The sequence below is a fragment of the Pan troglodytes genome, chromosome 6, assembly GCF_028858775.2.
Source record: "Pan troglodytes isolate AG18354 chromosome 6, NHGRI_mPanTro3-v2.0_pri, whole genome shotgun sequence".
Classification (NCBI taxonomy): domain Eukaryota; kingdom Metazoa; phylum Chordata; class Mammalia; order Primates; family Hominidae; genus Pan; species Pan troglodytes.
Genome location: NC_072404.2, coordinates 55,877,652 through 55,900,130, shown reverse-complemented (window position 1 = coordinate 55,900,130; position 22,479 = coordinate 55,877,652). Strand labels below are relative to the sequence as shown.

Here is a 22,479-nt window from a genome sequence, read left to right as displayed (position 1 = left end):
CCAGCACTTCAGGAACTGAAGTAAGGAGTAAGGGCCCAAGACAGGAAAGCCCTTCCCATAGGGATGAAGGGGAGTTTGATCACCTCCAGGGTACCAACCACTAATCCAACCCAGAGTGGCTGGGGGCGGCAGGAGTGGCCTGCCAATTTGGATGAACCTTGTGTCCCCACTAACAAAGTGAAAGTGGTTCACTGGATCTGGAGACAGGAAATGGGAGTGGGTGGGTGTGTGCGAACCTACCCAGGACATGAGAGACACTCGTTTAGTCTGATGAGGAGTCCTGGGGTAGGAGTGTTGTGTGTATGTGTGTGAATGTGGGAGCCTAACTAGGCTCACCTGGGACATGAGAGAGGCTTGTTTTGTCCAATTAGGAGTCCTGGGGCAAGGGAGGTGTGTGAAATGGCATGAAAGAAATGGTCTTGGGAGAGTCCAATGCAGGGAGTGACGTGGGGAGGCATAGATCCCTAGCATGGTCTGTGTGCTCCAAGGCGAGTGTTGGGGAAATCAGACTGAGGACGTTGCATAAGGCTGATAGGACCAGCTTCGTAGCCGCAGCAGGCTGTGACAGGGGAAGGCACGTTCCTGGCTGAGCAGTGTCCGAAACTTCTGTAATAGGACCCGGTCTGGTGGATCTGAGAGTGAAAGTGAGAGTGAAAGTGCGTTGCAAGGGAGGAAATAGGAGGGAAAGTGTCAAAACCAACCCCTTTGGAGTGCATGATAAAGAATTAAAAAAAAAAGATTTAGAGGTGATTATGGGATAAAACTGGATGTTCAAAAGTTGAGGACATACTGTGAATTAGAATAGCCCTCTTTGTGTTAGACGACTGGCCGAAGGCACTATAGAGAAATTGGTCATGTGTTTTAAGGTGGTGACTAGGGTTGGAGGACATCCAAGGCATTCAGACCTAGTCTTTGTATTGACTCATGACTAAATGAATGCAGCCCTGCCTAGCAGTTTATTGTAAAATGCTTGCAGCTCACGCCAAGAGAAACCAGCTGAGCTGGCAGCTACAGAGTTAAAGGGAAAGTCACAGAGGCTTGTAGCACCGCCAAGCCAATAGTGAAAGTAAAAATCAGCTGCCCCAGAAGCTGAGACAAAAAAAAAGTCTCTGGAAAGGCAGAAAAACCAGTTTTGCAAGAACCACAGTAGGGAATAGAGACTCCTCCTCCCTACATTCCAATCTACCCATTTACCAGGCTAACTGCCCCTAAGGAGTTAAGTTAAAAGGAATACAGGCTCTCAATCTCACATGAGAAGGAGAAATCAGAGCTCAGGGAAATTAAAGTGAAAGGCTCAAAAAGTCAGGCAGGCCGTCTCAGATCTGGCCGTGCCCAAGTTATGCTTATGCCTCTTAAGAGGACCAGAGGACCCCCACTAAGAGCCAGATGATGCAGTCGAGCTTTAGCACCTACAAAGGTGCTGAGAAGCAGTTCTGCAAAGGCTGAAGGATGGTAAAAGAAAGGCAACCAATATAAAAATCTCAGAGGTGCTCCAGGGTGCAGATAAAAGCACCAGCCAATTTTATAAAAGACTGTGAGGCATTTTGGTTGTATACTCTGTTTAACTCTGAGGCTGCTGAAAATCAGCACATGGTGAATATGGTGTTTGTAAGTCAGGACCAAGGAGATATCAGGCATAAATTGCAGAAGTTAGAAGCTCCATAGGTGTGAATGCTACTCAGCTTATTAAAGTGGCTACCAAGGTGTAAATTAACCGAGATCAGAAGGCTGATCGGAGGCTTTAAAAAGGCTAATTTACTAGCAGCAACCCTTATGGAAAGAGAAGCTGGCTTTGCAAGGAGGCATGGACGCAGGCGTGAATGCAGTCGTGGAAAAAGCTAGTCTGGACAGGAGTTTGAAAGCCGGCTGAGGCTAGAGAAAGATTAATGTGCTTTATGTAAAAGAAAAGCACACTAGAAGGATAAATGTCAGGGCCATAGTATGAAAAAAAAAAAAACACTGGCCAAGGGCTACTGCACCCAGAAAAACCCAAGACCCCCTGCACCTGCTGTGAAAGACAGGATATAAAGTGTCAGGAGAAAGCTCAGATGTTCTTTAAAAGTGTCCAGTAGCTGGGCTTTTATATGAGCCAAGAAGAAAGATGCCTTGGTAGTGAACAAAAGCAGGCTGTTTGTGCACTTCCTACTCCAACCACCTGGCGTCCAATAAGAGAGTCCCTAAGGGCAGCAAGGTTCTGCCACATTTAGATGCCAAATGTCTTGTTCATGGCTAAGCCATTATACAAAGCCACAAAGAGGAGAAAAAAAGGAGTCTCTCCTCTAAGAGGCCAACCAGGAGAAGGCTTTAAAAAAAAAATCAAAGAAACCTTGACTCAGGCTCCAGCTTTAGGACTACCAGATCTAACTAACTAAGCTTTTCTTCTTGTATGTCCACAAGTGAAAGGGAGGCCATAGAGGTTCTAACTCTAAGTTAGAACTTAGAAGGACAACTACTAAGTTAGAAGTCCTTAGAAGGACAACTGCCCTGCTCTGACCACACCAGTTCTAACTCTAACTCAAATCATAAGGTCATGGCATCACCCAGTGACATACTTATCCAGGCAATTAGATTCTGTGGCACTTGGATGGCTTCCTTATTTTAAAACACTAGCTGCCACTGCCCTACTGGTGCAGGAAGCTAATAAACTGACTTTAGAGACTGTGAATACCCTAAACCCGGCTACGTTGCTCCTCATCGAGTCAGTGACAGGAGGCCCTCTTCATTGCTGGGTGGACATGGTAGATGAAGTGTTCTCAAGCCGAAGAGATTTGACAGATCAGCTCCTCAAGGACCCAGACATTGAATATTTTACTGATAGAAGCAGTTTCATATTAAAGGGAGTCTGCCAAGCTAGGTATACAGTGGTGACTTTGGACTCAGTAGTGCAGTCTTTGCCTATAGAAACTTCTGCTTAGAAAGCAGAGCTAATATCTCTGACAAGAACTCTTTGGCTAGCAAAAGACAAAAGGACAAATATTTACACAGATTCCAAATATGCTTCTGCTGCTTTGCATGTTCATGAGGCTATTTACGAAGGAAAAAAAAAGATTTTAACTGCTGGAAGTAAAAAAATAAAATAAAGTACAAGGAAGAAATTCTACAGCTCTTAAATGCTGTATGGGCCCCAAAAGAGGTGGCAGTGATGTGCTGCAAGGGGCACCAAAAAGCAAGAACACTAAAAGCTAAAAAAAAAAGGGAAAGGCAAACATAAAGGCAAATGCAGTCTTTAAGTATGGCCATGCAAAAGATGCATGGTTAGGTATGAAAAAAAATGCCTGTAAGTCTAACAGACCCAGTACACCCTTTCAAACCTGAGGACTTTGTTTAGGTTAAAAAATAGGGTCTAACCACTCTAGGACCCATATAAGATAGGCCCCATATTGTGATCATGTCTACTCCCACTGCTGTTAAAGTTGCAGGTGTCACACCTTGGATTCACCATAGCTGGCTAAAATCAGCGGCAGTAGTGACTCCCGACGACGACCAGTGGATTAGCCAACAAGACCCAGATCGCCTGACCCGAATAGTCCTACAGTGAAACCCAGCCACTGGTAAGGACAACTGCCCTGCTCTGACCACACTGGAGGCTGGTCAGTCTATGCACGGCTGAAGCTTGAGGATCCTGCAAGCTCTGCTCTAATCACATCCCGAAAGCTGACTAGTCTATGCACAGCTGAAGCTAAGAGGACCATCTCTGGATAAGTAAATGTGAATACAATGTATAAGCCTAGTTATAATTCTGTCAGTACTGATTGTTCTGTTGTTATGTTATTACTGCAAATGCTGCAAATGTCTATGCCCAGAGGAATGTTTGCCACGCCTATGTGTAGTGTAAGCATAGTTCTATTACCTACGCTAATGTTTTTACCATTTCTGCCTATACTAAAAGGGAAGAAATCTCTAGAAAAATGCCCACACTGTGTAGACACTACCTGGGTAAGGAATACCATAGTTACAACTCTACCATACCTACTATAAATATACGGGAACCAGGTTAGGAACCTGCACATACAACCAGACCACCTATTCAGTCTGTGACCCAGGAAATAATCAGCTATATGTATGTTATGACCCTAAGCTCTTACCCTATAAATTCTGGTTTAAAACACATATTAAATCAGAGAAAAAAACAAAAAGAAAGAGAGCTTATAGCTCAAACCAAAGAAGACCCTCTCTCCTATAAAAGGCCTATTTCCTTGTACTTTGATGCATGCCATGCTGCATATGTTCATAATCCTAAAACAATCAGAAGCAGTCTGCAATAGTTTAACACAAGAGAGGCTTAGCAGCAGCAGCCCTAAACATCTGTACAGAAAACCACAAATTGGATGCCCAGACTGTAACATTCAGTGGAATATGCTAACACAGCTCCAACGCTTATATTCAGGAAAGACTGCTCTACTAAGTAGTATGTCAACCAAATGAAATTGTAAGACAAGGACATGCAGTTCTTTAAATTTTACTGTCTTAAAGCCAGAGCTACCTTTTTGGTCTACAGGACAGACAGCACTGTTACAAGTTAAAAGGAACAGGCCTTGGAGTTCCACTACTAATTGTCAAAAAGACTAGAAGGACTCAAATGCATCCAACCCTGCAATTCCGGGTCCATAAGTCATTCTAAAAGCATTTTAATCAGTCAGTGCCTGAGCTTCTCCCATCAACCAAAACCATATTTGCCCAACTAGCTGAAAACATAGCTGGCAGCTTAATTTCCTCATACTATGTATGTGGAGAAACAAAAATGGGAGACCAGTGGCCATGGGAGGCAAAAAAATTAATGCCACAAGATCACTTCACTTTGCCTAACCCAGTCAGTGAACCAACAGCCTCAGCCAGTGTTTAGTTGTTAAAAACCTCCATAATTGAAAAGTACTGTATCGCCTGATAAGAAAAGGCTTTCACAGAAGCAGTAGGAAAAACAACCTGCCCAAGGCAACAATATTATAATAAGACTAAAAACAAAACTCTACGGAGAAATGCCCAGAATGACTCCTACTTACCAGATCCAAACCCTTTCTCTTGATTCTCTACTCTAAGCCACTCTTGAGATCAACTAGAGGCTCCAGATGCTTGGAAGGCACCCTCTGGCCTGTATTAGATCTGTTGAACATGGGCATATTGGCAACTGCTGGCTAAATGGATGAGGGCATGTGTGTTAAAAACAATCAAGCCTTCCTCTTTCTAATTCCTCTAAAGCAAGAGGAACTCTTAAGATATCCAGTTTATGATAAAAATTAAAAAATAGGAGCATAATCACAAAAATAGACATAAATGTCAAAGAGATGTGGACATAAGTGTTGTGGGAAGTCAGGGACTCCAAACGGAGGGACCGGCTGAAGCCATGGCAGAAGAACGTGGATTGTGAAGATTTTATGGACATTTATTAGTTCCCCAAATTAATACTTTTATAATTTCTTATTCCTGTCTTTACTGCAATCTCTAAACATAAAATTGTAAAGATTTCATGGGCACTTATCACTTTCCCAATCAATACCCTTGTGATTTCCTATGCCTGTCTTTACTTTAATCTCTTAATCCTGTCAGCCGAGGAGGATGTATGTCACCTCAGGACCCTGTAATAATTGCATTAACTACACAAATTGTACAGCATGTGTGTTTGAGCAATATGAAATGTGGGCACCTTGAATAAAGAACAGGATAACAGCAATTGTTCAGGGAATAAGAGAGATAACCTTAAACTCTGACCGCTGGCGAGCTGGGCGGAACAGAGCCATATTTCTGTTCTTTCAAAAGCAAATGGGAGAAATATCACTGAATTCTTTTTCTCAGCATGGAACATCCCTGAGAAAGAGAATGTGTGCCTGTGGGTAGGTCTCTGAACTGGCCCCCTGGGCGTAGCTGTCTCTTATGTTCGAGGCTGCAGAGATGAAATAAACTCCAGTCTCCCATAGTGCTCCCAGGCTTATTAGGAAGAGGAAATTCCCGCCTAATAAATTTTGGTCAGACCGGTTGATCTCAAAACCCTGCTTCCTGATAAGATGTTATCAATGACAATGGTGCCTGAAACTTCATTAGCAATTTTGATTTCACCTCGGTCCTGTGGTCCTGTGATCTCCCCCTGCCTCCACTTGCCTTGTGATATTCTATTACTGTGTTAAGTACTTGATGTCTGTCACCCACACCTATTCACACACTCCCTCCCCTTTTGAAAATCCCTAATAAAAACTTGCTGGTTTTTGTGGCTTGTGGGGCATCACGGATCCTACCAACATGTGATGTCTGCCCCGGATGCCCAGCTTTAAAATTTCTCTCTTTTGTACTCTGTTCCTTTATTTCTCAAGCTGGCTGACCCTTAGGAAAAATAGAAAAGAACCTACATAATTATCGGGGCAGGTCCCCCGATACATAAGAGACTGGAAAGATAATGAATGGCCTCCTGAAAAAATCATTAAATATTATAGGCCAGCTATGTGGGTGCAAGATGGGTCATGGGGGTACCACACCCCAATCTATATGTTCAACTGCATCATAAGGTTGCAGGCAGTCCTTGAAATTATAACCAACGAAACATCAAGGGCACTAGATTTATTGGCAATACAAGTAACACAAATAAAAACTGCTGTATATCAAAATAGATTAGCTTTAGATTACCTCTTAGCCTCAGAAGGAAGAGTATGTGAAAAATTTAATTTAACCAACTGTTGCCTAGAAATTGATGATAATGGCCGAGCTATCATGGAAATCACAGCTAGAATGTGAAAGTTGGCCTATGTTCCAGTTCAGACTTAGTCCAGGTGGTCCCCGGATTCTTTGTTTAAAAAAAAAATGGTTCTCAAGCTTTAAAAGATTCAAAACCCTCACTGGTAGGTTCTTGCTTATTCTTGGCATCTGCCTCATCCTCCCTTGCCTTTTACCTCTGTTTATTAGGAGTATTCAGTCAACTATAGAGTTTGTATATTCTGACAAACTACTGTGCAGTTGATGGCATTAACCAAATATCAGCTGCTGCCAGTAGAAGAAAAAGCTCAGCTCCGCAAAGAGATGGCAAATAGTGGTGCTTTCTATGAACATCTTTGTGATAAAAAGCACCAAATGGGGGAATGGAACAGGAATTAAATTAAAAAACGTATAAGCAGAAACTCAGTTGTATGTAAGAAAACCCAGTTCCCCCTGAGAAAAAGAAAGAACTGGAGTCCTTCAAAAATTAACTGCCTGTTTTTCTGTGGCTAGTGAGCCTCATCTCTCCTCCCTTCCCAGGCATTGTGAAGACCCTGTGTCTCTAGCTGTGCAGCTGCAAGGTCACCAGACAGATAAACTCAAGTCGTAAAACATGTTATTTCTTGAAAAGTAAAAAATGATGTAATGCATGTCTCAATTAATTGAATAACTGTCTTTGTTTCTCTCTTCTGTAGTATGCTTCCCCCTGCATTGATCTCCCCCCACCCCACACAATGCTTAAAAGGTAACGACTCTTTGTTTGGGACTTTGGATGTTAATCCGACTGGGCTGGTGCACCTAAATAATAAATATCCTCCTGAACCCCATCAGTCTCTCTGATTCCTTATCAATCCAGCTACAATATGAAGTTAAAACCAGGCACTATGAGTGCTCATCTGATTTTTGTTATTAAGAGAAGGTATTTTTTCGATGGATAGTTGTTAACTTGGTGTCCTTGCAGGAAGAATGATCGGTAGAGCCTTCTATTCAGCCATCTTGCTTTGCCCTTTCTCCAGGAGTCTTTAAGTCATCTTGCATTGATTTTTTATATATGGTAGAAGGAAGGGAGCCAGTTTCAATCTTATGCATGTGGCTAGGCAGTTATTCCAGAACCATTTATTGAATAGGGACTCATTTCTCCATTGCTTGTTTTTGTCATTTTTGTTGAAGATCAGATGATTGTAGGTGTGTGGCTTTATTTGTGGGGTCTCTATTCTGTTCCATTAGTCTATGTGTCTGTTTTTATACCAGTGCTATGCTCTTTTAGTTACTATAGCCCTGTAGTGTAGTTTGAAGTCAGGTAGTGTGTTACCTCTGGCTTTGCTCTTTTTACTTAGGATTACTTTGGCTGTTCCAGCTCTTTTTTGGTTCCATATGAGTTTTACAGTAGGTATTTTCTAATCTATGAAAAATTTCACTGGTAATTTGATAGGAAAAGCATTGAATCTGTAAATTGTTTTGGGTAGTATGGTTATTTTAGCAATATTGATTCTTTCTACCCATGAGCATGGAATGTTTTTCCATTTGTTTGTGTCATCTGTGATTTCTTTAAGCAGTACTTTGTAATTCTCATAGTAGAGATCTTTCACCTCCCTTGTTAACTGTATTCCTAGGTATTTTATTCTTTTTGTGGCCATTGTGAATGGGATTGTGTACTTGATTTGGCTCTCAGTTTGGATATTATTGGTGAATAGAAATGCCACTGATTTTTATACGTTGATTTTGTATCTTGGAACTTTGCTGAAGTTGTTTATCAGATCTAGAAGCCTTTGAACAGAAACAGTGTTTTTTTGTTTGTTAGTTTGCTTCGCTTTTTTGAGATGAAATCTCACTCTGTCGCCCAGGCTGGAGTGCAGTGGTGTGATCTCTGCTCACTGCAACCTCTGCCTCTCAGGTTCAAGCGATTCTCATGCCTCAGCTTCCTGTCTTATCTGTGTGTTACTGTCTGCTCTTTCTGGCTGCTTGTAATTAGAAGAGAAGTGATTTCATTGAAATGCATCAGGCTAGAAAGAGAGCTGGAACTTAAAGTGGCAGTGTTTGTTCAAGATGATGGTGCTCCTGCTCTGTCAATATGGAATAGCCAGGAGAAATCATTAAAATCATTAAAATCAACCCTTTATTAGCTGGGATTACAGGCATGCACCACTATGCCTGGCTAATTTTTGTATTTTTAGTAGAGATGAGGTTTCACTATGTTGGCTAGGCTAGCCTTGAACTCCTGGCCTCAAATGATCTGCCTGCCTCGACCTCCCAACATGCTGGGATTATGGATGTGAGCCACCACACCAGGCCATGATGGGGTTTTCTAGGTATAGAATCAAATAGTCTGTGAAGGCAGATAATTTGAAGTCCTCTTTTCCTGTTTGGATGACTTTTATTTCTTTCTCTTGCCTGATGCCCTGGTTTGAACTTCCAGAACTATGTTAATAGGAGTGGTGAGGGTGTGCATTCTTGTCTTGTTCTGGTTCTCAAGGGGAAATGCCTCTAGCTTTTGCCTGTTTAGTATGATGTTGGCTGTGGGTTTGTCACACATGGCTATTATTATGTTGAGGTATGTTCCTTTGATGCCCAATTTATTGAGGGTTTTTAATGTAAAGGGAGGTTGAATTTCATTGAATGGCTTTTCTGCATCTGTTGAGATGATCGTGTGATTTCTGTTTTTAGTTTTGTTTCTGTGATGAATCAAATTTATTGATTTGTGTGTGTTGAACCAACCTTGCATCCCAGGGATAAACCCTACTTGATTGTGATGAATTAGCTTTTTGATGTGCTTCTGGATTTGCTATGCTAGTATTTTGTTGAGGATATTTGCATCTATGTTCATCAGGGTTATTGTCCTAAAATTTCTTTTTTCATTTTGTGTCCACCAGATTTTCATATCAGAATGATACTGGCCTCATAGAATGAGCTAGGAAAGAGTCGATCCTCCTCAATTTTTTGGGATAGTTTAGCTAGGATTGGTACCAGCCCTTCTTTATATGTCAGGTAGAATTTGGCTGTGAATCTGTCTAGTCCAGGGCTTTTTGTTGTTGGTAGGTTTTTGATTATAGTTTCAGTGTCAGAACTTACTCTGGTCTGTTCAGAGTTTCAATTTCTTCCTGGTTCAATCATGGGAGAGGGTGTATGTTTCTCAGAATGTATCCATTTCTCTAGGTTTTCTAGTTAATGGGCATGGAAGTATTTGTAATAGTCTCTGATGGTTTTTTATATGTCTCTGGGGTCAGTGGTAATGTCCCCTTTGTCATTTCTGATGGTGTTTATTTGGATCCTCTTTTTTTTTTTGCTCTATTAGTCCAGCTAGCAGTCTACCAGCCTTATGTGTTCTTTCAGAAAACCAGCCTTTAGTTTTGTTGATCTTTTGTATGTTTTTTTATGTCACCATTTTGTTCAGTTCAGCTCTGATTTTGACAAGCCTTGGGGGATGGTGTCCCTGGCCATGCTCCACTGCAGCAGGTCCCATGGCAAATGCTCTGGGTTCCATGCAGCGGAGTCTTGTCCCCGCCAACTCTCCAAGAAGCTCTCCCTTGCCAGCCCAAATGTCCATGGGTTCTCCTGTAGCTAGGATTCCAGAATTCCATAGTGAGAGTGGGCCGCTCCATGTCTACTTAACTTATCCCTTCCCCAGAAGCCACTCAGGGCAAGGAATAAGTCCTGATGCTTGTATACCCTGTGAAGATTCCCCAGCTTCTTGCTCCTTCAGTCCAGGATCTGTGTCCTCCCTCTGACTACTCTCAATGCCTTCCTTCTGAAGATCTGCTCAGAGTGTGCTAGTCTTCTTGATGGTCTTATCTCTTGGTGGGAGATGCTCTTGCTGGCTGTGTCTGGTTGGCTATCTTGGCTCTGAGCCCCCTTATCTTTTTAGATCTACTTAAACATTTTTTAAATAAGAAGGCAGTCAGGGGGCATTTTATTATAGATTGTATACTACTACATTTTCTGGCTGTCATAATGTTTTGTGTTGTAGTAGGCATTTAGGTATATATTTTGATACACTTATTAATTGCTTTCTCTAGTGTGGGAAACATTCATTTCAAATGATTGCCAAGGAATATGTAATCTCATTGATGATGTAATATTCTATAATTTCTTTAAACTTCATGAGAACCCTTTATTACATCTCTACGAGGTGTTTCTGCTGAAATACATAGTGAACTCTTGCAAACTGTTAACTTCGTTTATAAAATACTTGACATGTTAGGATAAATATGTAATATTTCATTAAAACATAATCATGAAGAAATAGGCATTACAATAGAAATGTATTCTAAATTCATATCACATTTTTCAGCTTCATCCAGGATATAGAAATGGAAGTTCTCAAGGCATAATGCTCTATGTAAATTCTTTGAGGGTGGGTATATTCATCTGTTCATTTCTCTTTCAATACCTGAAGCAGGGCTTGCATGTATTAGACACTCAGTAAATATTTACTGAACAAATAAATAATGAAAATTTCATCCCTATGAACACTCATCATTTGTCTTGGAGAAATATATCAACTTAAAATTTATAAGCAATAAATCATTTACCTAAAATAGAAAAAGGTAGACAGTTATTTCCTGATGTAGTACTTTCAGTTCTAATGAATGGAATATCAGACTAAGCAAATTTTAATACCTAAGAATTTTTCTAATTAAAAACTGTGGTTATGAACTTTCAGAATAACAGATTTATAGCTTTTCCAAGTACTTTAGCATTCATTGTATTTGTTATACAGAGAAATCCTGTGAGATAGGCTATCATATATTATGATTTTCCCTCATTTGTACAATGAAAAATCATGTTTAATCTCAGAAAGATTAATTGGTTACTCATGGTTACAGTTTGTGAGAGGGAAAGGTAGGTCTCAAACCCGAGTGTCAATGCCTCTAAAGGCAGATTTACTTTCCATTTCACAACATAGCTTTCTCCCTGCTTGACACTTAAATAATGAAGTATGTTGAAATGAAAAGGGAGCTTACATCCCATTCTAACCCCCAGCACTGCAACTGTGTGATTATGTGATGTTGGGCAAGTCAGGTGATCTCATATCCAATATCTTTTTTTCTTCCGCAAACCTCAAATTTATAAGCCAAATTTTGCTTTTTATCATGTGTAGTGATAAGAAATCTCTTGTTAGTGATTATATTCTGATAGCCTTTGTTCTGGGTATATTATTTATCTGTTTCATATGCAGTTTGTAAGCTTACTGAGGGCATAATTTATCATTAAATATAAATATAATTATGTTAAAGTATATGTATATGTGTATGTATTTGTATATATGTATACTGCATTTCTGATAGTGCACAGTTCAATGCAAGGAGCAGATTAGGAGCATATTCTGTATGTATCCTTGTTAGTGTCTTTCTACTTAGGCAGCAATGCAATTGATGAACTCTGATTAGTGAACATCTGGCAGTAAGAAGGTTATCCTGGCATCCACTGTTAGCAGATACCAGATGTAATGTCCTAGCTATGCCCCCCACTCCTTTCGTTGACTGTGTTGATAAATTATGATGGTTTTACCTTGCTGAGAAAATGTTTTGGTACTTGTCTCATGTAATTTAAGCAACTCATAACTGTATCTTATTCCTTTAGTAGAAAACCGCACTGCACAAATAACATCCACAGGAAGCCTTGTATTCCAAAATTTTGAGGAGAGTATGAGTGGAATTTATACATGTTTCCTTGAATATAAACCTACTGTGGAAGAAATTGTTAAACGTCTTCAACTAAAATATGCTATATATGGTAAGAAGTAAAGTTAGTTGTGTTTTAACCTTTCTTAATGATTTTAAACATTTAAATATGTTTAAGTAGGCTTGTCTTAAAGGGGATTTGTTATTTTTAGTCTCATTTAATTAAAAAAGAATTACTGCCTCCCTATGTAAGTACTTTGTAAAGGGTTAGTGGTGAGGGCACAGAATGGTTAACAGATTGTAGTCTTTTTTTTCTTCAGGGGAATGTTGACATGTACACACAGATAAATTTTAGGGCCAGGGATGTATAAATGTTTTCAAATTATTATGATGATATTATGGCTTTTACTATATTAAATTCTAAGTATTTTAAATTTGAGTATCTGATTTCTGGTACACTGCCATCCCCCAAAACAGGAACGTGAAACACCACTGTAAATTCCTTTTCTGGTAGATTGACCTTTTGAGGCTTACAATTGGCAGAGCTCAGTTGATATGTGTAAGAATTACAGAAAGAGGAAAGAAACATGAAAAGGTGGCTTGCCAGTCAAGACAGATTTATTTTAGAGAAAAGAAACCTGAGAGGCGCCTTCTGGCCGAGTTAGGTCAGAGGCACACACTCTTACAGACTAAGAGTTTTTGAGGATTCAGGGTGGGAGAGTTTATCAGAGGCTTGGACTGCTTCTGTGTCTCTTTGTTGTGCTTATCTGGGAGGGAGAGTTGTGTGTCTGTTCCCATACATCTTTTTGCAGCTGCAGGCATATCCCCCAAGTCTGCTTTTAGCTTCTCTATCTTAGTGCAACTGAAGGGAAAGGAATGTGCTTATTAAGGCCCACTTTTTTTTTTTTTTTTGAGATGGAGTCTCACTCTGTCACCTAGGCTGGAGTGTGCAGTGGTGCGATCTCAGCTCACTGCAACCTCCACCTCCTGGGTTCAAGCGATTCTCCTGCCTCAGCTTCCCGACTAGCTGGGACTACAGGCACGTGCCACCACACCTGGCTAATTTTTTGTATTTTTGGTAGAGATGGGGTTTCACCGTGTTAGCCAGGATGGTCTCGATTTCCTGACCTCATGATCTGCCCACCTGGGCCTCCCAAAGTGCTGGGATTACAGGCATGAGCCACCACACCTAGCCAAGGCCTACTGTTTTACTGGGGCCCATTGTGTAAAGGTGAAGTTTGGCAGTTACCTGAGAGACTTTACCCCATCTCCCTCTGTGCCCCAGCTGTCTTATCTGTGTTTTACTGTCTGCTCTTTCTGGCTGCTTGTAATTAGAAGAGAGGTGATTTCCTTGAAATGCATGAGGCTAGAAAGGGAGCTGGAACTTAAAGTGGCGGTGTTTGTCCGAGATGACACTGCTCCTGCTCTGTCAATATGGAGTAGCCAGGAGAACAGCCTGAACTCAAGTTGCTTGTAGGTTCCATCTCACTGGTGGGACCCATGTGTGGCAGACAGAATAATGGCTCCTAAACATGTCCATATCTAGTCATATCCAGAACATGTAAGTGTGTTGCCCTACATGGCAAAAGGGATTTAGCAGATGGATTAAATTAAGGCTCTTGAGATGAGGAGAATATCCTGAATTATCTAGGTGGGTCCAATGTAATCACAGGGTTCCTTCTAAGAGGAAGGCAAGAGGGTCAAAGGCAGAAAAAGGAAATGCGCTGACAAAAGGAGAACTTGCAGTGATTTTCTTTGAAGATCAAAGAAGAAGCCACATGCCAAATAATGCAGGCAGCCACTACAGCTAGAAATGACAAAGAATTGGATTCCCCCTAAAGCTTTCAGAATGAATACAGCTTGATTTTTGCTTAGTAAGACTCATTTTGGATTTCTGATCTCCAGAGCCATAAGGTAATAAATTTGTGTTGTTTAGAACATTAGGTTTGTGGTAATTTGTTACAGTGTCAATAAGATAACTTACACACCATTACTTTGACAGCAAGGGTGCCAAACAACTGGCAGAATTATTAGTGGTTTCTTGATAATATTTTGGTTAATCAAAAAATACTTTCCCATGTAGCCAAAGAGAAACATAATGTTTTGGTAAGATAATTAACTTTGTTAGGCAAATAATTTGTTTAAACCTTTTAATCAGTCATGTTTCATTTCTGTTACATAGTAGTTATCTCCATCTTGTTACTTCAGGTACCTAACTTATAATAAATGTACTTCAGAATCACTCATAAGTACATATTCACATATGCTAACAAATGTAAAAGTGCCTAAAATGAGTGCTGGTTTATAATAATGATAATGATAGCTAATATTTACTGAGCACTTATGATGTACCAGGCAGTGCTGTGTTTTTACATGTAATTATTACAACAACAGCAAAATCCATATTTATATAATGCTTGCTTAGTGTAAGCATTGTTCTGATTTATTTATATTAAATGTATTTCAAAACAAACTGTGATGTAGGCACTGCTATTTTTGGTCTCGTAAATGTAAGGAAACAGAGTGGTTAAGTGACTTTCTCAAGACCATAGTTATTAAGTAGGGGAGGGGAGAACTCAGATTTCAATTTAGGAATTCTGGTCCTAGAGTTAGTATTCTTATGCTTTATGATATCCTACTATGTACACCACTGTTATATGAATGCCAGCAGGATGAAGACCAGATTAATAAACTGACTTTGGAGACCTACTCTTTTTATGCTTAAAACAAATGCAATTGATTCTATTTTATTATACATAGCTCCTTTAATCTTTGTAATAGCTACATGGTGTTTCAGATTTTATTTGAGTGTTCTTCAGTTAATTATTATTTAGTTTGTTTCATATTTTCCCTTCCTCAGATGGTACTGTATGAAACATTTAAATATCTGTCCATCCATCCATCACTGATCTGTGTATACACACAGATACACCATACCCCCCACCATACTAACACTGCTGTATTTTGTAAGATAAGTTGTTAGTCTTTCAGAAAGATGAATTCTGTAAAGGAAAATCTGCAGGGAATTCATAGTGCTATTTTGATTGATTCTTTTGTATAGCAGTTTGCAACCTTGCTATAATAGATGAGAACCTCAGTTTCTAAAACCCCTTTAATGCTGTATTTTGAAGTGTTGCCAATATAATAAATTAATGGTATTTTGTAGTTTTAATATGCATTTTTTGGACTTTGGTGGGTTATTCAAATCTTGTTATTTGTGTGAGCTCTGTGTGTGTGTATGTTTATGTGTCTGAATAGCTACTGAGAGATATATAGCTATGTAGATATTAATTTTATGTCAAATGCATTGTATTCTGTATTTTGTTTTTAGCTTATTAATCTCTTATATTCTAAGTAAAGGATAATTGCAAATTTAAAAATTTTATATAAACTACAAGTGGTATTTTCTTTTTGACTCATGTTTTTTACTGTGTTGAGCAAGATATTCACCATTACCTGGATTGTAAGAAGTAAAATCAACTTATAATTTTCTACATATATATATATATATAAAATATATATATATAAAATATATATATAAAATATATATATATAAAATATATATAAAACCTTTAAAAATTTTAGAAAATTAGAAAAATAAAATCAAGAATTGTTATCGGTTTTGAATATGGCAAGACACTAGGTATAAAATGGTGACTCATTGCTTTAATATACACTTCTTAATTATTAGTGAGTTAGAACATCTTTTCATATTTTTATTATTCAGTAGATTGCCTTTTCAATTCCACTGTCATCTTCCTTTTGCATAGTTTGTCTTTTTCTTACTAATTTTTAGATATTTTGCTATTCTGGATACTAGTCTTTTCTTATGCATGCTTTAAGTAATTTCTACCTTCTCTCACTTAAGATGTTTATACTAACAGAAGTTTCAATTTTTTGTTTGTAATGAGAGCTATCAATTTTAATTCCCTGAGTCGTTTTGCTTTTGTTTTGTTTAGTTTTGTTTTCTAAGAGATTGTTTCCTATCTAGAAAATAAAAATTGCCCAGAACTTTGGGAGGCCGAGGTGGGTGGATCCCTTGTGGCCAGGAGTTCGACGCCAGCCTGGGCAACATGGAAAAACCCCGTCTCTACTAAAAATACAAAAAAATGAGCCAGGCGTGGTGGTGCACACCTGTAATCCCAGCTACTCAGGAGGCTGAGGCCAGAGAATCACTTGAACCTGGGAGGCGGAAGCTGCAGTGAGCTGGATCATGCCACTGTATTCCAGCGTTGGTGACGGAGTGAGACTCTGCCTTAGACAGCAAAAAAGAAGAAAAGAAAAGAAAAATTGTTTCCTATATTTTCTAGGCCTATTTTTTTAAAACAGGAATAAATTAACACCTTTTATTTGTTAGACAAAGAGCAATGTTCAATATAAATTTTCTTAAGACACTTAAAACCTGTGAATTTCTGACCAGTTCACAAAACCACCAGATGATACTTCAGCATGAAGTAAAAAACAGACTGTCAGCTCTAAAGATGTTACAGAGCAGAAATTTCCAAATGCGTTTTACAAGCTTTCTAGGCAAATGAATAATCTATCTTCTATAATATATTAACAAAAATTCAAAATATAAGATTATGTTTTGACGTACTTAACAAGCATTCCTTCTTTGTCTCCAACAAACAAAGCTGAGGAAATAATGTAACCATTTTCACACAGAAAATTAAGGCTGCAAGTCATACACAAGAACAGAAGTGCTTGAGCATTAGAACTGTTCTGCTTCATTGTCATACTCGAATTGTTGGCTCTTAAACCATTTTCAGTTACATACAAGGAAAGGTTATTATATGTTCAGCAATTACTAAGTTTTCAATAATTTAAGGTCCAGTAGTTTAGAAAAGTAGACTGAGAATGGTCCTGAAAAGGCAAGTTAAACCTTAGGTCTGTTTTTTCAGGTTAAACTTTTTGTTTTGAGATAAATGTAGATTAACGTATGGTTGCAAGAAATAGTACAGACAGATCACATGTATTCATTACCCAGCCTCCCCAAATTGTAATATCTTGTAAGCTAAGATATTGATTTTGTTACAGTCTACCCATCTTATTCATATTTTTCCAGGTTTATGTGTACTTTTGTGTGTGTGTATGTAATTCTGCCATTTTTATCCCATGGGTAGGCCCAGGTATCTACAACCATAGACAAGATACAGAGCAGTCCCATCAAGACAAGGATACCTTGTATTGATCTTTTATAATTGAACCCATTTTCCCTCCTACCTCCATCCAGAATTCCTGGCAACCACCAATCTTCTCTCATTCTGTATTGTCGTTTCAAAAGTATTATACAAATACAGTGCTATAGTACATAATCTTAGGGGATTGACTTTTTTTCATTTTTCCAAATTCCTTTGTGCATCTATCACACACTCTTTCTTATTGCTGAGTTGCATGGCATAGTATGCATATACCACAGTTTGTTTAATGACTTATGCATTGAAAGATATCTAGGTTGCTTTGCGTTTTTGGCTGTTGCATGTAAAGCTTCTATGGACGTTTGTGGATTGTTTTTCTATAGACATAAGTATTTATTTCTGTGGGGTAAATACCTAAAATGCAGTTGGTTGATCATATGATAGTTGCATATTTAGTTTTATAAGAAACTGCCAAACTGTTTTTCAGAATGACTGTACCATTTTGTATTCCCACCAGCAACATAAGGATAGTCCAGTTACTCCATGTCTCCACCAGCAATTGGTGTTATAATTATCTTTTGTTTTAGCCATTCTGATAGGTGTGAAGTAATATTTCATTGTGGTTTTAATTTGCATTTCTATAATTTCTAATGATGTATTAAATATATTTTATGAGTTTATTTGCCATCTGTACATCCTCTTAGGTAAAATTTCTGTTCATATCTTTTGACCATTTTTTCATTGGATTGTCTGATATATTAACATTGGGTTTTTTGATATTTAATACACATATACAGATAGATAGATACTCTTTCTTTGTTGGATATATATTATTTGCAAGTATTTTCTACCAGTCTGTATTTTGTCTTTTCATCCTCTTGACAGGATGTTTGCAGAGCCTGTTTTAAAATTTGGTTTTTCAGATTTGCTTTTGTGAATCATGCTTTTTGTATTAAGATGAAAAATTATTTGCCTAGTTCTAGATCCCAAAGATAGTCTGTTTTTTTCTGAAAAGTTTTGTAGGTTTCCTTTTTTTAAAACAAAATTATTTTCATTTTAAGTTATTGGGTAACATGCAGGATGTGCAGGCTTGTTACATAAACATGTGCCATGGTGGTTTGCTATCCCTATCAGCCCATCACTTGGATATTAAGTTCAGCATGTATTAGCTATTTTTCCTAATGTTCTTCCTCCTCACACCACCTACGGGCCCCAGTGTGTGTTGTTCCCCTCCCTGTGTTGATGTGTTCTCATTGTTCAGCTCCCACTTATAAGTGAGAATATGTGGTGTTTGGTTTTCTGTTCCTGCATTAGTCTGCTGAGGATAATGGCTTCCAGCTCCATCCATGTCCCTGTAAAGGACATGATCTTGTTCCTTTTTCTGGCTGCATAGTATTTCATGGTGTATATGTATCACATTTTCTTTATCCAGTCTATCCCTGATGGGCGTTTGGGTTGATTCCATGTCTTTCCTTCAATGACATGGAATCATTATTTGCTTCAATGAATAGTGCTTCAATGAACGTATCAGTGCATGTATCCTCATAATAGAATGATTTATGTTTCTTTTGGTATATACTCAGTAATGGGATTGCTGGGTGAAATGGCATTTCTGGTTATAGATCTTTGAGGAATTGCCACACCATCTTCCACAATGGTTGAACTAATTTACACTCCCAGAAACAGTGTAAAAGTGTTCCTGTTTCTCCTCAACCTCGCCAGCATCTGTTATTTCTTGACCTTTTAATAATTGCCATTCTGACTGGTGTGAGATGGTATCTTATTGTGGTTTTGATTTGCATTTCTCTAATGATCAGTGATGTTGAGCTTTTTTTCATATGTTTGTTTGCCCCATGAATATCTTCTTTTGAGAAGTGTGTGTTCATGTCCTTTGCCCACTTTTTAATGGGGTTTTTTTTTTCTTGTAAATTTGTTTAAGTTCCTTGTAGATTCTGGAATATTAGACCTTTGTCAGATGAATAGAGTGCAAAAATATTCTCTCACTTTGTATATTGCCTGTTCACTGTGATGATAGTTTCTTTTACTGTGCAGAAGCTCTTTAGTTTAATTAGATCCCATTTGTCAATTTTTGCTTTTGTTGCAACTGCTTTTTGCATTTTTGTCATGAAATCCTTGCCTGTGCCTATGTCCTGAATGGTATTGCCTAGGTTTTCTTCTAGGGTTTTTATAATTTTCAGTTTTTTTTTTTTTTTTTTTTTTTGAGACGGAGTCTCGCTCTGTCGTCCAGGCTGGAGTGCAGTGGCTTCAATCCATCTTGAGTTAATTTTTTAATAAGGTATAAGGAAAGGGTCCAGGTTCAATTTTCTGCATATGGCTAGCCAGTTCTCCCAGCACAGGTTTCCTTTTTATATTTAACTATGGGATGCATTTTCAGTTAATTTTTGTGTAAAGTGTGCTGAGGCTTGGTTTAAGGTTGATTTTTATTGTTTTTATTTTTTACATATGGATGTTCAGTTGCTTCAATATTATTTCCTGAAAAGGTTATTCTTCCTCCATTGAGTTGTTTTTGCATCTTTGTCAAAAATCAGTTGAAGATATTTGTGTGGGTGCTTTTTTTCTAGGTTCTGTAATTTCTTCCATTGATTTATAGTTTTATACCTCCTCTACTAGTGCTACACTGTTGATTACTGTAAGTATATAGAAAACCTCAGTACCAAGGAGAAAGTTCTTTTCAAGATAGTTTTCAAGAATAGTCTTTGTTATTTAAATGTCTGTCCCTTTCCATATAAATTTTTGAATATTGTTATGTGCATCAACAAAATATCCTAATGTGATTTTGATGGGAGTTACATTCAATCTATAGATTAATTTGGGGAAGAATTGCATCCTTCCTATACTGTGTCTTCTAGTTTATGAGCATGGTATGTCTATCCATTTAATTAGGTCTTTGATTTCTTTTATTTGCATATACATGTTTTGTTAGGTGTATACTAAGTGTGTTATTTTGATTTTTTAGAATAATTATAAATATTATATTTTAAACTTTTAATTACACATGTTTATTGCTAATATGTAGAAATAAATATTATTTTTGTGTTGATTTTGTATCCTGCCACCTTGTCAAAGTCACATAACAATACTAGATTTTTAGATTTTGGTAGATTCTTCGTGAGACATTTATGGCATGTTGACACAGAGACAGAATCTGTGTATTTGTTATTTATTTTTGTTTTTTTTTATTGAGGAGCCTAGGACTTTAGATATATGTTGAAAAAATATGTTGAGAGTGGGCATCATTACCTTTCTCATAATATTAGGGGGAAATAATCTAGTCTTTCACCATTGAGTATATATAATGTTAGCTGTGGGTTTCTTGTAGGTGCCCATTATCAGATGGAAGAAATTCCCTTATTCTACGTTTATATTTGAGGATTGTTTTTATTGTGAAAGGATGTTGGATTTTGTCAAATGTTTTTTCTTACATAAGTTAATATAAACGTGTTTTTTATTTTGTACTTCATTACTATGGTTTGTTACATGAATTGATTTTTTAAATATTAACCCAAACTTGCATTCTTGGTTTAAATCCCACTTGGTCATGGTGTATGATTTTTTTCAATATTTTGCTAGATTTGATTTGCCAGTATTTTATTGGGAATTTTTGCATTTGTTTTCATAAGAGATACTGGTTTATAGTTTTCTTGTGATGTCTTTGGTTTAGGTATCAGGGTATTACTGGCTTCATAGAATGCGCTGGGGTGTATTCCCTTCTGTTCCAATTTTGAAAGTGTTTGTGAAGAATTGTTGCTAATATATCTTAACTGTTTGGTAGAATTCATCAGTGAAGACCTTTGGGCTTGTGTTGTTTTTCATAGGTAGTTTTTTGATTACTAATTCAACCTTTTTATTACAGGTCTAATCAGATTGTCTATTTCTACTTGAGTCAGTTTCAGTAGTTTGTGTCTTCCTAAGAATTTATTTTATCTAAATGTGTCTAATTTGTTGGCATAGAGTTGTTTGTAGTATTCCTTTATAATTCTTTTATTTCTTTAAGGTCAGTAGTCTCTCCCCTTTTTTCTGATTCTAGTAATTTGAGTCTTCTATCTCTTGTTTTTGTAAATCTAGCTAAAATTTGATCAATTCTGTTGATTTCTTAAAAAACTGGTCTTGGTTTCATTGATTTTCACTATTTTTTATTTATTATATCACTTATCTCTGCTGAAGTCTTTATTATTTTATTCATTCTGCTTGTTTTATATTTAGTTTTTCTATTTTCTCTTTCTTTTTCATTGTCCGAAGATAAAAGATTAGGCTACTTGAGAGCTTTCTTTTATAATATGCCATAAGCATGGCATATTATTTCCCTCTAAGTGCTGTCTTACCTGCATGCCATAGGTTTTGGCATGTTTTGTCTTCATTTTCATTTATATCAAGATTATTTCTAACTTATCTTTTGATTTTTTCTTTGATCTATTGATTATTTAGGAGTCTGTTAATTTTCATTTCTGAGTTTTTCAAGTTTCTTTTGTTGCTGATTTTTAATTTTACTTTATCAGAGAAAATAATTTGGATTATTTCAAAGGTTTATGGCTTAGTATATGCTTTATCCTTGAGAATGTTCCATGTGTATTTGAGAAGAATGCATATTCTGCTGCTGTTAGCCGGTTTACTGTAGATGACTCTCAGATCTATTTGGTTTATAGTGTTGTTCAGGTCTTCTATTTCTTTGTTGATCTTCTTCCTAGTTTTTTTATTCATCATTGTAAGTGGGATATTGATGTCTCCAATTAATATTGAATTATCTAATTCCTCTTTAATATCTGTATATGTTTATAATTGTTCTTTCTTCCTGATATATTGACCTTTTTATCATAATAAAAGTCCCTTTTTTTTCTTTAGTAACTTTTCGTTGTTGTTTTAAAGTCTGTTTTTTGTTTTTTCAGTGTTCCTTGTACCTGACTCTGTAGGAGAAGCGTAGTCTATTTTCCTTGAGAAAGATATCTACACTCAGTATGCCTAACTCCTCCTTTCACCCTCAGTTACCCTCCCATACCATTCTGGTACTTGCATCTGTAATTGCA

General features: G+C 37.6%; 1 protein-coding gene across 12 annotated transcripts in view; it reads left to right on the top strand.

The window, feature by feature from the left end:
• ZPBP (zona pellucida binding protein) overlaps positions 1-22,479 on the top strand; it is a 157,042-nt gene that overhangs the window by 23,957 nt on the left and 110,606 nt on the right. For 4 of the 12 annotated variants that reach the window (XM_009442775.5, XM_054687521.2, XM_009442779.5 and 1 more), the window contains exon 4: positions 12,262-12,411. The exons of 4 other annotated variants lie outside the window; for them this stretch is intronic. In XM_009442775.5, the coding sequence (XP_009441050.2) occupies positions 12,262-12,411 (150 nt within the window). Of the gene's footprint in view, positions 1-12,258; positions 12,412-22,479 lie in introns of all 12 variants that reach the window. 4 more of the 12 variants (XM_016957449.4, XM_054687520.2, XM_001153736.8 and 1 more) reach the window with 1 other exon arrangement.